Source organism: Chenopodium album, chromosome 8, assembly GCF_948465745.1.
Source record: "Chenopodium album chromosome 8, dcCheAlbu1.1, whole genome shotgun sequence".
NCBI lineage: Eukaryota > Viridiplantae > Streptophyta > Magnoliopsida > Caryophyllales > Amaranthaceae > Chenopodium > Chenopodium album.
The window spans coordinates 2,383,095-2,399,783 of record NC_137841.1 but is presented as its reverse complement, the minus strand read 5'-3'; the positions used below and the strand labels follow the sequence as shown (position 1 = coordinate 2,399,783).

At 34.7% G+C, this 16,689-nt stretch overlaps 1 protein-coding gene and 1 pseudogene across 1 annotated transcript; one reads left to right on the top strand and one right to left on the bottom strand.

Moving 5' to 3' along the window:
* Positions 1-3,968: 3,968 nt before the first annotated feature.
* On the top strand, positions 3,969-13,512 carry LOC145555624 (pleiotropic drug resistance protein 1-like). The gene is made up of 22 exons (XM_081617366.1): positions 3,969-4,826; positions 6,732-6,852; positions 7,005-7,093; positions 7,378-7,462; positions 7,574-7,733; positions 7,827-7,903; positions 8,063-8,116; positions 8,219-8,309; positions 8,441-8,742; positions 8,881-9,162; positions 9,294-9,771; positions 9,877-10,119; positions 10,388-10,501; positions 10,592-10,710; positions 10,821-11,153; positions 11,321-11,611; positions 11,699-11,782; positions 11,882-12,015; positions 12,090-12,317; positions 12,422-12,593; positions 12,699-12,953; positions 13,059-13,512. The coding sequence occupies exons 1-22, from the start codon at positions 4,489-4,491 to the stop codon at positions 13,332-13,334; spliced, it is 4,326 nt and encodes a 1,441-aa protein (XP_081473492.1). The 5' UTR covers positions 3,969-4,488; the 3' UTR covers positions 13,335-13,512.
* Positions 13,513-14,117: 605 nt separating this feature from the next.
* Positions 14,118-15,144, bottom strand: LOC145641558 (xyloglucan endotransglucosylase protein 7 pseudogene; annotated as a pseudogene).
* Between the last annotated feature and the right edge of the window lie 1,545 nt (positions 15,145-16,689).

Below are 16,689 nucleotides of genomic sequence, written 5' to 3'. Positions count from 1 at the left end.
GATGGTTTAATAAAGATGAGATTTTTGCCTTTGAAGAGATAAAAAACAGAGTCTTTATCAATCAAATGAGATTATCAATGACCAGAAAAGAAATAGAACTGAGGTAAAACAATCCCGATGTTACACTGTTGGCTCTGATACCATAAAGAGTGAAATAGCTCAATCAGTGCAAGGAGATAAAGCTCAGATCTTTAGAATGCAGAGAGAAGAAGAATAGAAGGAAATGAGGCAGAAGTAATTAGGTCATTCTCATTGTTCATCCAAGGACTTAGTACAGCAGAATATATAGTGGCTAGAAGACAAAAAAGCAGGTGAGGCATAGAACCAATCACCATTACATGATCATTACAAGTAAAAGGAAATAGCGGCTAAAAAACAAGCATATTACTAAAGTGGCCTTGGAGTTAGACAGAGAGAATGAACAGCAGGGCAGCAGAATAGAATCAATAGAATCATGCCTTGTATTAACATTAGACTATCAATGTCAGATATTAGATTTCTCATGTTAGATACTACTTATTAGATTATAAATGTTAGATAATAGATTATTGTTGTCCGATATATATGACTCGCAATGAGACCAGTCTCACGCAAAATTTGCTCTTTATTGAAATTTTGAGACTAATCAAGTGACAATATACTAATTTCATCATAAAATAAATCGAATAGTCAATTCGATCACTTAACTTTAATTAGCTCATGTTAGTTTATATCCAATAATCACTTATGTTCAAGGATTACATATTGAATTTCTTACACTATCAATCTACGGAGTATAAGATACCCAACAAATCAATATTATTATTATTACCTCCGATATTTATTATTTGCAACTTTTGGGTAATTATTTGTGAGATATAAAATATTTTAAAGTTGCAAATAATAAAAATCGGAGGTACGTGTTATAACTCTCCAAATTGTTCGTTTTTCCCTAAACTCGTATCCAATCTCTTCAAAATAATTTTAAAATTTCGAATTCGTTCAATTTGATATCCAACGAAAGGAGTGGGTGTTAAGTATGGGTCTGGGCCGCACCCTCAAATTAAGAGAGAGTCCACTCCACAATATCAAAGGAGGCTCCATTCCAAAATCATATGGTACTAGGAGGTTTAGCCTATAAAGTGTTTTGACACTCAACTTTTCATCAATGTAGGACACTTACATGTATTATTTGATATATAGGATATATTTCAACACTCCCCCTCACATGTAATGTGCCTTTAACTCAAGGATCACATGATCCAATTCAATTTGGCCCAGAATACTTTATGCCATTAAAGGTCCCAAGCCATGGGTCTGGCAATATACTCAAGCCATTAAAGGTCCTAAACCATGGGGCCAACTCTATTACTATGTTAAATACGGGTCTGGGTCGTACCCGCAAACTAAGAGAAAGTTCACTCCACAAGACTAAAAGATGTTCCATCCCAAAACCATATGATAATAGGGGGTTTAGCCCCTTAGCCTTATAAGTGTTTAACTCTTTCAATTTTTTTTTTTTATCAATGTGGGACGCTTACATGTGTTATTTGGTAGGATATATTTCAAGTTTTCAACAATAGGAGTCAAGGAGGGGTGGACAAAATAAAAAGGAAACTAAAATTTATAAAAAGGGGGAGGGGGAGAGTTAAATCTATACAACTATATTAAGGTTATGTTCCCTTCACTTTAAAACAATAATGCTCAATAATTATATATATAAAAAAATCAGTTCAATTAAAACATGCTAAGTTAAGCAAAAATAATTTTATTTTAGTAAAAATAATTTAAGTTGAACAAAAATAATTTCAATTCAGTAAACATAAATTTAATTTAGCAAAAATAATTTCAATTCTAGAACATCGAGAATTATAGTCAAGTTTTCAAAGTTTAACCCATATTTTGACAATAGGGCAAAAAATTAGCGACGAGGGACTGGGGGTGTAACTCCCCCGACTTACTAACTAAGAATAAACAAGAATTAAAGTAAAAATAAACAACCTTTGAATAAAAACTGCGGAAGCATACACCTATATCGGAGGTATCGGCGACTAGGGTTTCGAGGGCAATGGGAGGGACGGTCGACGATTTTACGGGAATAGGGAGTTGTTTCTAGGGTTTTGCGGGGCTAGGGGAGGTTTTTTCGAGGGAAGGGAGATTTGTGCGGGTGCGGGGAGCGACAACGAGGGACGGGTGAAGTGCGGCAAGGGGTGGAGGATGAGCGATGGTGCAGTGGCTGGGTTTTACGGAGGTTTGGGTGGGTAGTAGGATGGTGGTATGGTGTTGTTGGGGTAGCTAGGGAATGGGAATGGGATTTGAAATATCTATGGGGGTGGGGAATCAACTTGGAAGAATTTGGGGGAATGAAGAGGGTTAAGGGAATGGGAAAAATGGCCTAACAAACAACAATAAAGGAAATGATAGCAAAGTGATTCTCATTCCCTTTGATGAATACCCCCCAACCAAACGGCCTGTTATTATGTTCCTGTTTAGGACAAATCTTAGAAAAGAGTTTCTAGGAATTTGTTAAAGGTTTTATGGGGTTTAGTAATCAAATCTGCCACAAGAAAATAAACACAACCTCCAAATGAATGAGTTAAGAGCAATAAAATAATAGAACTATAATAAAAGATCAAGATAAGAGAGGCATTTCTGAGTAAGGACGAATTGGTGTCAGTAAGGACGATATAAATAAGAGATTTTAATATAAAAGTGTAGTAAATTGTATTAGACAATGTATGAATGTGTGTTCCCTTCTATTACAATGAGCATCCTATTTATAATGATTTATAAGTCTAATAAAGGTAAATATTGAAGAATCCTCGCTATTATGGTAATGATCAACCTCCAAATGAATTAGTTAAGAACAATAAAATAATAGAACTATAATAAAAGATCAAGATAAGAGAGACATTTCTGAGTAAGGACGAACTGGTGTCAGTAAGGACGATATAAATCAGAGATTTTAATATAAAAGTGTAGTAAATTGTATTAGACAATGTATGAATGTGTGTTCCCTTCTATTACAATGAGCATCCTATTTATAATGATTTATTATAAGTGTAATAAAGGTAAATATTGAAGAATCCTCGCTATTATGGTAATGATGACAGTATTGATTGGAATCTTCTTATCTTAGGAAATGTTGACTTAGTGATTGATATTTTCTTGATTTGCTCCTTCAATTATGACACTTGATTGTGCTTGTTGCCCAAGCATTCATTTCGTGTCTTCAAATGGTCCGAACTTTGAAGGGAAGTTGCCTTACTCAAAAAGGCTCAGTAAGGCAATCGACTTACTCAGAAAGGTGCACTTAAGTCCGTACTGTCCGTACTCAGCAAGGACCACCGCGCGGATAATATTCCGTCAATCAAGTTATTCATTTCCCGATTTAGCTTTATTTGATTGATTCCATAGTCTTCATAAAATCTTTGATTAATTATTGACTTCTTAATTGGACTAATTAAATCCTTGATTATTATTTTGTGATATCTTTGACCATGTATGCTTCCTATTTCACCTCGTTTCCTTATTGAGTGTTATTGATTCTTTTATTATTATCCTTTTCCTAATTTGTAGCTTGTTTGGAATCCACTCCCAACAGTTCTCAGGTTTGGTTCAATGAATGACATGAGAATTTAGAGGAAAGGAAAGGAAGTGAAAGAAAAGTCTCTTTACAAATTTTTAGCTTTTCTTTCCTCCCAAATTTGGAGGAATTTGACTGGATAGAGAAAATAAAAGCATATTTTTACTTTCTCATCTCTTTATTATCTTTCATTAACCAAACTCTAGAAATAAAATCTCCTTCTTTCCTCTTCTATTCCTTTCCTTTCACTTCTTTTCAATAATGAACCAAACAAACCTAAATGAACTAAACTAGCAAACGGTGAAACGGTGGTCATTGGGTCAAGTTCCACATTTCCAGCTACTATTTTTTTTTTTTTTTTTTTTAATTTTTTGCACTTCTCTATTTTATACAAGTATTTTTTTTTAAAAAAACTATTGAATTTCAAATGTCAAACAATTGGAAAATTCCATGGTCTTAAACCATTTATTCTAATTACTTGAGGCATGAAACCTACAGAGTATCATTCATCATTCATAGAGTTGATTAAAATCTCCGCAACCAAGAATATGTCAATAGTCAAATTTGGCCATCTTATTATAAATATAATATAATCCCCTTTCATTTTACAATTACATCATAGTTTATTTTTTTAATCTTCTTCAAAAATTATTATCTTTCCTGAAACATTCAACGCATAACATTGGGGTATAAAAAGTCACTATTTTGCATAAAAATACACACAAATTCAGCTAAAAACTAGCTTTTTTTTTTGTATCATAACAGGGCAACATTTTCTGGGGTTGTCCCAAAATTTTCTGGGTATTGATTATTTCTACAAAAAATCAAATCTTTTTATCTGGGTTTTATTCAAATTGCCAAAAAAAAAAGTCCCAACAAAAAAAATTTGATTTTTACATTTTTCCCTCCATTTTTTCTTACAAATGGAGGCAACTAGTGCAGCAGAGTTATACAGAGTAGCAAGTGCAAGAATAGGGAGAAATTCATCAGCAGTGTGGAGAAATAGTGGAAGAGAAGTATTTTCGACATCAACTCGAGACGAAGATGATGAAGAAGCATTAAAGTGGGCTGCAATTGAGAGATTACCAACTTATAATCGAGTTAGGAAAGGTATTTTGACTGATATATCTGGTCCTGCTAGAGAAATTGATGTTAATAGACTTGGTTTTGATGATAAAAGAGAGCTCTTAGAAAGGCTTGTTAAAACTGCTGAAGAAGATAATGAGAACTTCTTGCTTAGGCTCAGACAACGCATTGATAGGTATGTCTCTTGTCTCTGTATTTATTTTTCGGATTTTACGTTCAGATCTCGTAAACAACTTACGTATCACTGAGACAAATAGTGAAAGTATTGTCGCACATTTTATTTTATGTTACTAACATTAGTAGTATCTTTGTGACACTTGCATTTTTGCATTATACAAATTCTGTTTAGTAATGTATATTTTGAGGTGACAAGTTTTTTTGAGTAAGGTTAAAAAGTTTATTTTAGTTTTTTTTTTTTAATAACAAATTTTGAATTAATGAAGATTGAGCGTATCATGGTAAATAATTTTTTAATATCATGCGGATTTCGATTTCTCCTTGATTCTCTAAATATTATTCATCTACCTTGATACTCTATCCTACTACTCTGCATCATCTTAGCTTTGCAATCTTTTATTGATTGCCTAATTAGTTGTATTCTTGTATATTACACGCATTGTAACAATAAATAGTACGGTATACATTTGGATCAAATTTAGACTAGTCGACAAAGAAAAAGTAAAATTCACGAATGTGACAAGTCAATTTAAAGGAGGTTAAAAGGCAAATGATGGATACAAGATTCAAATAGTATCATACGAGTTATAACTAAGTTAGTAAACATTCATATTTTCTGTTCAAAGTAAGAATTTAAAATAGTTAAGGTTAGTAAGAATATCGTATTCTGATTGAGAAGTTAAGGGTTATATATTAATGTGATCGTTGGGCCTTCTCTAAAAAATTGTGTATTACTTAAGCAATTAACTTGATTCAACTCATCATTAACGACCCCATCTTTGGCTCATTGTAAGAGCATAATAAAAGATTGTCATAAACCAATTGAAATTTTCTGATGGGTCAATTCACAAAAGATTTTTAAATAATGTGACAAGATCAGATGTGACATGAAATTGACTTTTTCAGTATTTTATGCTTAGTGTTCTTTCTTTGCGTTGGTTAAGAATCCAAGAATAATTGACTATACTACCTGAGGAACAATGGCATGGGCCTTGGTACGATCCAGTATGACCTAACTTGACCCGACCCAAACCAAAACAAATTAACCATGTAGTGATTAGTGAGCCTAGGCTGCTATCTTGATTGGGCCAACGATCTTTGAGATGGGCATGGCACTACATGGGCTAGCACCCTATGCTGGCCCAATGGCATAGATAGCATTCCACGGTTTTCTTACTTAACCGGTTGCACCATATACATGCTACAACTAAGTTTTTTATTATTTGACTTATTAACTCACTTGGAGCTCTCTCAAATGAGCACATGTGTTAGCAATAATAGCCTTGGGATCCGGTTGTGTTTTTACTTTAAACTTTTCTTTTTATGATCAATACTATGTATTTCTTAAATCGTAATGCACCCATTTATTTATTTGTAAAATTTTCTATTACACATTGAAATGTTGAATGTTAAGTTATACATAAATGTGTATCTTAAATATTCCTTCCGTTACATGTTACCCGCAACAAAGGGGTATAATTTGTAAGACATAAAATATACCTTTGTTGCGACTTGTGAGTAATATATAATGGAGGAAGTATTTAATTTAAAGGATGACACCACTGCCTATAGACTAGGTTGAAGCCCAACTTCAAGCACAACAACAAATAGTGGGATGGCTTTGGACCATAAGCATCACAATTAGACATAACCCAATGCCATTGACTAGAAGACTATCAAGTCTTAGGCTTATGTGAATTTCTCTAGTTTACACATTTCATTGTTGTTGCAATTTTGGTTTGTGTGTAACTATTACTTCAACAAGTAATAAATTTTAGTCCTTTTTAGAATGGATATAATAATGTTTTGTGTTAATAAAAAGACCAGGGACTTTTTAAGTTCATGTTTAAGTTGACTTGTTTGGAGTTTATGCTAATATGAACTAAAAAATTTCTATAATCAGAGTTGGAATTGAAATCCCCACAATTGAAGTAAGATATGAGAATTTGAATGTTGATGCACAAGTTTTAGTGGGAAGCAGAGGTTTGCCTTCTGTATTGAATTTCTTCACCAATACAATTGAGGTAACTAATTGTTTCTTAAGTATTCAATGGTTGAGAGTTTTCTTTTTCTTTTTCTTTTTTACATTTATAATTTTATCTTCTGAATTTTTATTTTCTCTTTGAGTTGATTATGTAGTAATTTGTGTGCCATTTTTCATGGGTATGTCTTCTAGGGTTTCTTGAATCTTCTCCACATTCTACCAAACAGGAGAAAACCATTCACAATTCTTCATAATGTCAGCGGACATATTAAGCCTGGCAGGTAAGTTGATTTGCATGCTCATCATAAGTTGAATGTAATTATGAACCGTTCGAATTTAGTTTACTCCCTTTGTCACTTGATAATAGGCCACATTTGATCGAGGGTCATTTTGTAGTATTATAATATGATACCAAATATATCTTTCACTTTGATTGGAATTACGACATAAAGGCATCATTAAGGGTAATATGGGAAAGTCCTAAGGGTTAACTCGTAATGGAACAACCTGAAGTATAAACGTGGCTTATTATTTAGGGACGATCTCATATCGAAATTCTTTGCAGGTTGACATTACTTCTAGGCCCTCCTGGCTCAGGAAAGACTACTTTGCTGCTAGCATTGGCTGGTAAACTTGCCAAAGATCTTAAGGTAGACTTAGCAGTAATATTGTATATCCCACTAATTGCTTCTAGTTCTTAATTTTCATTTTCCTCCTAAAAAAATTTAGCTAAATTTCCCTGTAAATTCATGTAACTGTAGTTTTCGGGAAATGTCACCTATAACGGACACACGATGAATGAGTTTGTTCCACAAAGGAGTTCAGCATATATCAGTCAACATGATCTTCACATTGGAGAGATGACAGTCAGAGAAACTTTAGCTTTTTCAGCAAGAGTTCAAGGGGTTGGAACAAATTATGGTTAGTTTATGACGTTAGCAATGATCATTTTTCATAATAATTTGGCAGCAGCAGAACTAATTAGTAAAACTGGAATGTGTTCGTTATATGCAGATATGCTGGTAGAATTGTCAAGAAGAGAAAAGGAAGCCAATATTAAGCCAGATGCTGATATTGATGTCTACATGAAGGTAAGAAGTTTAACATGGACTTCATTTTTGTAGGAACAGGGGAAATGTTTCTTTTCGTTTGCTACAATCACCATTGTACAATTTTGTTTAGCAACAAAAGCACAGCACTCAGTTCTTATAAAGATTCGACTTCTTAAGTTGCTTTGTTTTAATCATTAGGCAGCAGCAATTGAGGGGCAGGAGGCGAGTGTAGTAACTGAATACATTCTCAAGGTAATAGCTCGGTCTTAGAATTGGTCTGATATACTTGTAACTTTCATTGGGTTGATATAAAAAATTAAAATCTGATCATTTGGGTTCTGTCTGCTTTAACAGATTTTGGGACTTGATATCTGTGCTGATACTATGGTGGGAAATGAAATGATAAGGGGTATCTCTGGAGGACAAAGAAAACGACTAACCACCGGTATGAGCAAAGGCTGTTTAGCATTCACCACTAACCGTTGATTCTCTCCTTGATGATCTTTGATTTTGTCATTGTAATCTTTGTCTTCTGCTACAAATAAGTAACTTGGCGTTTGTAATATGATGATACAGGAGAAATGTTGGTTGGGCCAGCAAAAGCACTTTTCATGGATGAAATATCGACTGGTTTGGACAGTTCTACAACATATCAGATTGTCAATTCAATCAGGCAATCTATCCATATTCTTAAAGGAACTGCTCTCATTTCTCTCCTCCAACCTGCTCCTGAGACATATGACCTCTTTGATGATATAATACTTGTTGCTGATGGACAAATCGTGTATCAAGGTCCTCGAGAATATGTTCTAGAGTTCTTTGAATTCATGGGCTTCAAGTGTCCTCAGAGAAAGGGAGTTGCTGACTTTTTACAAGAAGTAATATAGTTCTTCCTGTGACATGATTAAAATACCAATTTCTTTATACCATTTAAAATGGATTTTACCAAATATTTTTGTTAGGTTAAAGAGAAAAAGGCCTCAATTTGATTTGGGGATCTTTTTCATTTTCAACAGGTTACATCAAGGAAAGATCAAGAACAATATTGGTGTCGTGGGAATGAACCTTATACCTTTGTGACTGTTAAGGAGTTTGCAGAAGCTTTTCAATCATTCCATGTTGGAAGGAAACTTGCCAGCGAGCTTTCCATTCCATTTGACAAGTCGAAAAGCCATCCTGCAGCCTTAACAACAGAGACATTTGGCCTTGGTAAAAGAGAATTGTTTAAAGCATGCATGTCTAGAGAAGCTTTGTTGATGAAGAGAAACAAATTTGTCTACATCTTTAAGGCCTTTCAAGTAAGTAACTACACAACAGATAATATCTAGCCACACTTTTAAATTTCTTTTAGGAATTCCATTTTTGCTTCAAAATTTTTCATTTGCATGATTTATTAGCTTAGCTGATTAAGTGATCCTTGTCTTTACAGCTCGTTCTGACGGCACTAATCACTGCAACATTGTTCTTGAGGTCTCATATGCATAGAAGAAATGTTCAAGATGGAATGATTTTCATGGGTGCACTTTTCTTTGCTCAAATTCAAATCCTTTTCAATGGGTTTGCTGAGATGGCATTAGCAATTGTGAAGCTCCCAGTCTTCTATAAGCAAAGAGACTTGCGATTTTATCCTGCTTGGGCGTATGCCATACCCTCATGGGTTCTCAAAATACCAATAGCTATTATAGAAACGGCCATTTGGATAGTAATAACTTACTATGTCATTGGCTATGACTCCAACGTGGGAAGGTGTTTTAAACAGTACCTCATCCTCTTAGGTGTACACCAGATGGCTTCGGCGTTGTTTAGATTTAATGCAGGAGTTGGAAGAAACATGATTTTGGCTAACACATTTGGCACCGGTGCTCTGGTTACTCTTATTGTGTTGGGTGGCTTCATTATATCTCGAGGTATATTTTTCTTACTGTTTTTTTTTTTTTTTTGTTTGGTGATTATGATATTATATTATACAACTGAAACTGAATTTTCAATTATTCTGTACTTTTGTATCTTAGAAAATGTAAAGAAATGGTGGATATGGGGATACTGGATATCTCCACTGATGTACGGGCAGAGTGCACTTAACGTTAATGAATTCCTAGGCCATAGTTGGAGCGATTCATCTTTAGGATTACAGGTCTTGAGGTCTCGAGGGGTGTTTACCCATGCATATTGGTATTGGATTGGACTTGCAGCACTGGTAGGATACGTGTTGCTGTTGAACCTGTTCTATACGTGGACTTTAACATATTTGAATCGTAAGTTCTGTAATCTTCTGTCTCTATATCTTTCAGGCTTCGTATTTTCACTTTAAAACCCTTATCTGAACTTTTTTCTTAGTGAACTGATTGGCTCTACTCTGAACCTGTGTGAACAAAAGTTTGCTGTGATGAACTTGGAAAGCCCTTATGTACACTTAAAATATCCTGTAATCTTTCTGTATTTTAATCTAAAAGAACAGAACCAGTTTCACAAGATACAAGTGATTGTGAATTATCAATGACAAATGTGATTTCTTGATTGCAGCTCTTGGGAAACCTCAAGCTATGTTATCTGAAGAGGATTTGGTAGAAAAACAAGCTAACTTAACTGGTCGAACTATTGAGTTGTCTTCCAGCAAAAGGAGATCCTCACGTTCACGTTAGTCCATTACCTTAAAATGATTTATAGAATTATGTTCCTGATTCTAATGACTTTAACTCAATATTTTTATGTTTTTCTATTATACAGAAAGGAGAGTAGAGATTCAAGAACAAGCTAATGAAAACTCGAAAAGAGGGATGGTTTTGCCTTTTGAGCCTCTTTCTGTTACCTTCGATGAAATCAGATATTCAGTAGACATGCCTCCTGTAATCTTTCTCTCTTTTACAACATTATGAGAATGTTTTTCTCACTTGAATTGTGATTTTGATCCTCCCTGTCTAATTGTTATCAAATACGTGTATATTGATCTTTTCAGGAAATGAAAGCACAAGGTGTCAATGAGGAACGACTAGAACTCCTAAAGGGTGTCAGTGGTGCTTTTCGACCAGGAGTGTTGACAGCACTTATGGGTGTTAGTGGTGCTGGAAAGACCACCCTCATGGATGTGCTAGCTGGAAGGAAAACTGGTGGATATATTGATGGAGATGTCAGAATATCGGGGTACCCAAAGAAGCAAGAAACCTTTGCCCGAGTTTCTGGATACTGTGAGCAGGCAGATATTCATTCTCCTCATCTCACACTTCATGAGTCCTTGATATTTTCTGCCTGGCTTCGGTTGTCCTCTGAAGTAGATGCATCAAAAAGAGAGGTACAGTATAAAATTTAAATTTCAATTTTATGGAAAATTTAAGGCCTTGTTCCCTTCACATAATGATCATATTATTATATCAATCAATCAAAGCCTTAATCCCATAAGTAGGGAATGATCATAATGTTAGTGAAACATAAATGCCTGACGATGAAAATATGTTGCAGATGTTTGTAGAGGAGGTCATGGAACTTGTAGAGCTAGACACTCTAAGGAATGCACTTGTAGGACTTCCGGGAGTAGATGGTCTCTCAACTGAGCAGAGAAAGAGGCTTACAATTGCAGTAGAGCTTGTTGCCAACCCATCTATAATCTTCATGGATGAGCCAACTTCGGGGCTTGATGCTAGAGCTGCTGCCATTGTAATGAGGACTGTCAGAAACACAGTTAATACAGGACGAACAGTGGTTTGCACAATCCATCAGCCTAGCATTGACATTTTTGATGCTTTTGATGAGGTTTGATCCTAAAAGAACCTAAAATTTTACTTCCATTTTATTTTAAGAAACCAAGGAGACTCAAAATTTTCTATTAAATTTTCGCAGTTGCTACTGCTCAAGCGAGGTGGACAGCAGATATATTTTGGTCAATTAGGCCGTCATGGTGTCCAACTTATCAAATACTTTGAGGTAAGGGAATTAAAGACTTGTCTCTAATTGCAAACTAATGTGGCAGAAGTTGCTGCTCTGCTGATACTGATCTATTGAGTCGTTTTTTTTTTAATAAAGGCGATCAATGGTGTTCAAAAGATCAAAGAGGGCTATAATCCAGCAACTTGGATGTTGGAGGTAACATCAATGGCTCAAGAAACTGCACTTGGTGTTGACTTTGCTCAAATATACAAGGATTCCGATATTTATAGGTAACATATCTGAATAGCACAATCTTGATTTGTTTATAATTTTCAGTCAGCTAAAAATTTTACTTATATTTCAGGAGAAGCAAGGCATTGATAACAGAACTTAGTGTACCAATTCCAGGATCAAAGGACTTGTACTTCCCTACTCAATACTCACAATCGTTCATATCCCAGTTTATGGCTTGTTTATGGAAACTACATTGTTCATATTGGCGAAACACCATGTACACCGCGATGAGGCTCCTTTTTGCATCATTTGTGGGAGTTATGTTTGGATCCATTTTTTGGAAGATCGGGAGTAACAGGTACTTAAATTGATGATTTCTCTTTCCGTGAATAATAAGCTACATTTCTATTTTAGATCGACAAGTATGAATTACTACTTAGCTAATATTTGCTAATATTGCAGGGAAACTCAACAAAGCCTTTTCAATGCAATGGGTTCTATGTATACTGCTGTTCTTTTTCTTGGTATTCAGAACTCTTCAGGAGTTCAGCCAGTTGTGTTCGTCGAAAGGACAGTTTTTTACCGGGAAAGAGCAGCAGGAATGTATGCTGCTTTGCCTTATGCCTTTGCACAGGTACAACTAGAACTTCTGTTTCTTTGTTCTTGGTTTGTGATTAGTTCCTACTAAACTAATGATACTAAACCTCTGCTAATCATGTTTCGAAACTGGGTAATACAGGTTATCATTGAGCTTCCATACACTTTCTGTCAAACAATCTTCTATGGTGTGATAGTATATGCTATGATGGGATTTGAGTGGACTTTAGCCAAGTTCTTTTGGTACATTTTCTTCATGTTCTTCACCTTGCTATACTTCACATACTACGGCATGATGTGTGTTGGTCTAACCCCAAATGCAAGCGTGTCTGCTATCATTTCCTCTGCCTTCTACGGAGTATGGAATCTTTTCTCCGGTTTTCTTATCCCAAGACCTGTAAGTTCACTTCCATACATACGTTATGTTAGCGATTATTATCAAATCAAGTCCATTTTATATCATACTTTTGTACATTATCTTACTAAAATTCCCTTCCTACAGAGAATGCCGGTATGGTGGAGATGGTACTACTGGGGATGCCCCATAGCGTGGAGTTTGTATGGACTGTTAGTCTCACAATTTGGTGACTACGACGGTATAGGTGACCGCCTCCAAGATGTTCCTGGAAATCCTACAGTGAAGGAATTTTTGCACAGCTATTTTGGTTATAAGCGCGACTTTTTGGGACCTGTTGCTGGTGTAATTCTAGGGATCAATGTTCTGTTTGCTGTGGTTTATGCCTATTCTCTTAAGGCCTTCAACTTCCAGAGAAGATAACACGATATTTCGAGGCTACTTACATACAGTATGTAATTGTATCATTAGTAGAATTGTTCATATATAGTTTGGCTTGGTTTTACATACTAGAATATAGATTAATTGTAGTTAAGTCTTAAGATTTGTAATTATGTACAAGCTTTTGTCAAATATTATTAGATTTATGCAACCAAAGAAATACAAGCCCATTAATATCACTAGGTTCACTAGAAGTAATCAATATTTTCATATGCTAGCACTTAAAAGAAATTCCAATTCTATTTCACATTACGTGCAACAATGAAAAGTTATATATCACACGCGCAACTAGAGCAACTTATAAGAATCGAATGTCTCAATATCACAACGTGACCCCCAACCCCCAATACAAGCAACTAATAAGAATCGAATGTCTCAATATCACAATGTGAACCCCCCCCCCCCCCCCCCCCACCCCACACACACACACACACATACCCAACACGAGCCCCCAATACGAGCAACTAATAAGAACCAAATGTCTCAATATCACCCCCCCCCCCACCCAACACGAGCAACTAATAAGAATCGAATGTCTCAATATCATCACAATGTGATACCCCCAACACTCCAAATATACATAATCGTGATACAATCCAAAACAAATTATCCTCGATTTAGAAAAATTCTTGGTATAATTAATTAACCTCGATTTAGCAAAATTCTTGGTATATTTGCTTCTGTAATCCTGTAACTAGTGGGTGTTTAATACTTCAAATTGTTCCATACGAATAATCTTTACCATTCACATGACAAACTTCACAATTTCCAAAAATATTCATATTCAACATTTCCAAATCACTGATTATAGTACAATACATTGATTAAAAGAATAAATGAATTAATTAACTAACACTAAATAAACATTTGATCAACTTTTCTAAGATGTAGCAGTGCATTCAGCAGGAAGACCTTCAGGAAACCTAGGAAGATCTGCACAATAATTATAAACCATATAATTCTTTTGGGCCCACCTCATTCTTTCCAAACTAGCTGAATCCAACTCTTGGGTCAACCACTCTGACCCGGATTTGGGTACTGAGCCCGACCCGCAAGAAGATGACCCGGAAGCCCAAACACAAGCATCAGCTTTAAAGTTTCTATATGAAGCTGTAAATGGGGCTTGGGCCCAATCGGTCTTGACCCGCCCACCTTGAGTGGCCCAATCTTCAGCATTCCACAAACTAGAGTAAATCCTCATTGGTTGATTCTTAGGGAATGGGATTCCCTTTGATTCCATATTCTTGTGTTCTCTAATAGGAGTTCCATCAACTAGGAATACTATTCTTTGGGGATTCCAAAGAATTGAGTAAGTGTGGAAATCTTTAGTAGGGTCGAACCATAAGTGGAACTGTTTTTCACGGTTACCTTTGCCTTGTGCAAAAACGTTGGTATGAAGAGTGTAAGGTTGGCCACTTACGTTACCTAAAAACTCGAAATCTATCTCGTCGTGGGTAGGCCCCATCGACGATAGATAGTAAGCAGTGACAGTACCAGCAGAGTTACCAGGTACGAGTTTTAACTGCATATCGATTTTACCAAACAAATACTCGTTTTTAGATTGAAAACCCGAACCCGAGGATTTGTCTAGGGAGAGGGTGAGATCGTCCCCGTTGCCGAGGACCTTACCTCGACCATCTCCCCAAGTAATGGTAAACTCATTGTTAAAGTTGGCCTTAGAAGTGGCAATAAAAGTGGCTAAGAAAAGAGTAATGTAAACAAATTTTGAGGGTGCCATATTTTTTTTTTTTGTGACAATGTTTTTTTTGTGGGATAAATTGTTTTTGTTATTTGAAATGGGAATGATGAAATTTAGTATAAGAAGAGGGAGTTTATATATAGGGGTGTTTGATAGGAAAGTTGTAATGAAGTGAGTAGATTTGGTAAGTGAAGAATGAGCTGTAGGATTAGGTGAGTGTAGTAATGGCTAGCAAGCTGGATTTTGGTACATCAGTCAAGCACTCTAACAGCTTTCAAACAGCTTTTAATTTAATAATTAATTCTTAACGCGGATCTAAGGATTTCAAAGAAAAATAGTACGTACTTCGTAATTTGATATTGTAATTTAAAATAATTTCTTATAAAGAGGATTATGGAGCATTATTATATAAGAGGTGCTAATTCGGGTTATTGGTCGTGTTTGCATCAAGTCGATTTAGGTCGGTTGTATGATAAAAATTTTGAATCAATATGTCTTTGTAGATCAAATTTTTAAATTGATGGGGCGACAAGTTACTTATAGTCGAGTTAGTTTTAACATATTTTAATAAAGATTTTATCACCATTTTATGTAGTACTCCTTTTGTCTCTTTTTTATGGTTACACTTTGATCTTTATGGTCTCCAATACATATCTTTAACCACGTATATATTCATTATAATCAGAGTAAAAATTATAAAAAAGTTAATATTTTGAAAATTCATTTCAAGAAAAAGCCAACAACATCCCACCTCATATGATCTTTATAATAGTGTACTTTCTAGTCTATGTTTTTAAATGTTCACCACCAAAGTCAGAATGTAACCATAAAAAGAGCCGAGACAGAAGAAATAGTAGTATATTGTTTTAATTATCATTTGATAGAATAATAATGCTAGTACTTTCACTTTTGTTATTTAGATGAAATATTTTAATTCATCACTTCATAAATATTTATTTAAAATATATAATTCTAAACAAAGTAGTTTTTACTTATTATGAATAAGATTATTGAAGTGCTTTGTCAAGTATGTGCGAGGATAAAAGTATTTCATTTTTTATTTTTATTTTTATTACAAGAAAAGTATATTATCTTAGAATACTTAGGGTGTACATGTACATAATTGTCATACGTGAGGCTCAATTTCTATTTTAAATAATTTGTTAAAAATGTTATTTATAATTCGATACAAGGCTTAGATTAATCATATTAAACAAATAAAATATCTCTTTTTAATGTTAACGGGGATACTGACCAAACATCACTCTCATGTTAAGTGTGACTTGGCTCACTAAAGGCTAATCAACCATTTAAAGGACTAAGAGATCTATATTACGAAAATTATCAGGTGAGTTAATTATTGGTTGGTATATAATAATCTCGTAGGGTCATAAAGGTGTTTCCATCATAATAATGCTACCAGTAATAAAGTTTATAAGAGTAGGAAAACATTAATGATTAAAATACTACCTCGTATTTTTTTTAGTTGACACGTATTCCTTTTTAGGAAGTTTTATTTTTCAGTTGACACGTTCTCTTTTGGAGTAAACTTTTTAGATTGCATTTACAAGATACCCCACTTGTTTTTTCATTCTCTCTCACTCTCTCTCCTCTCCTTAATATATGTGTCTAATCAAA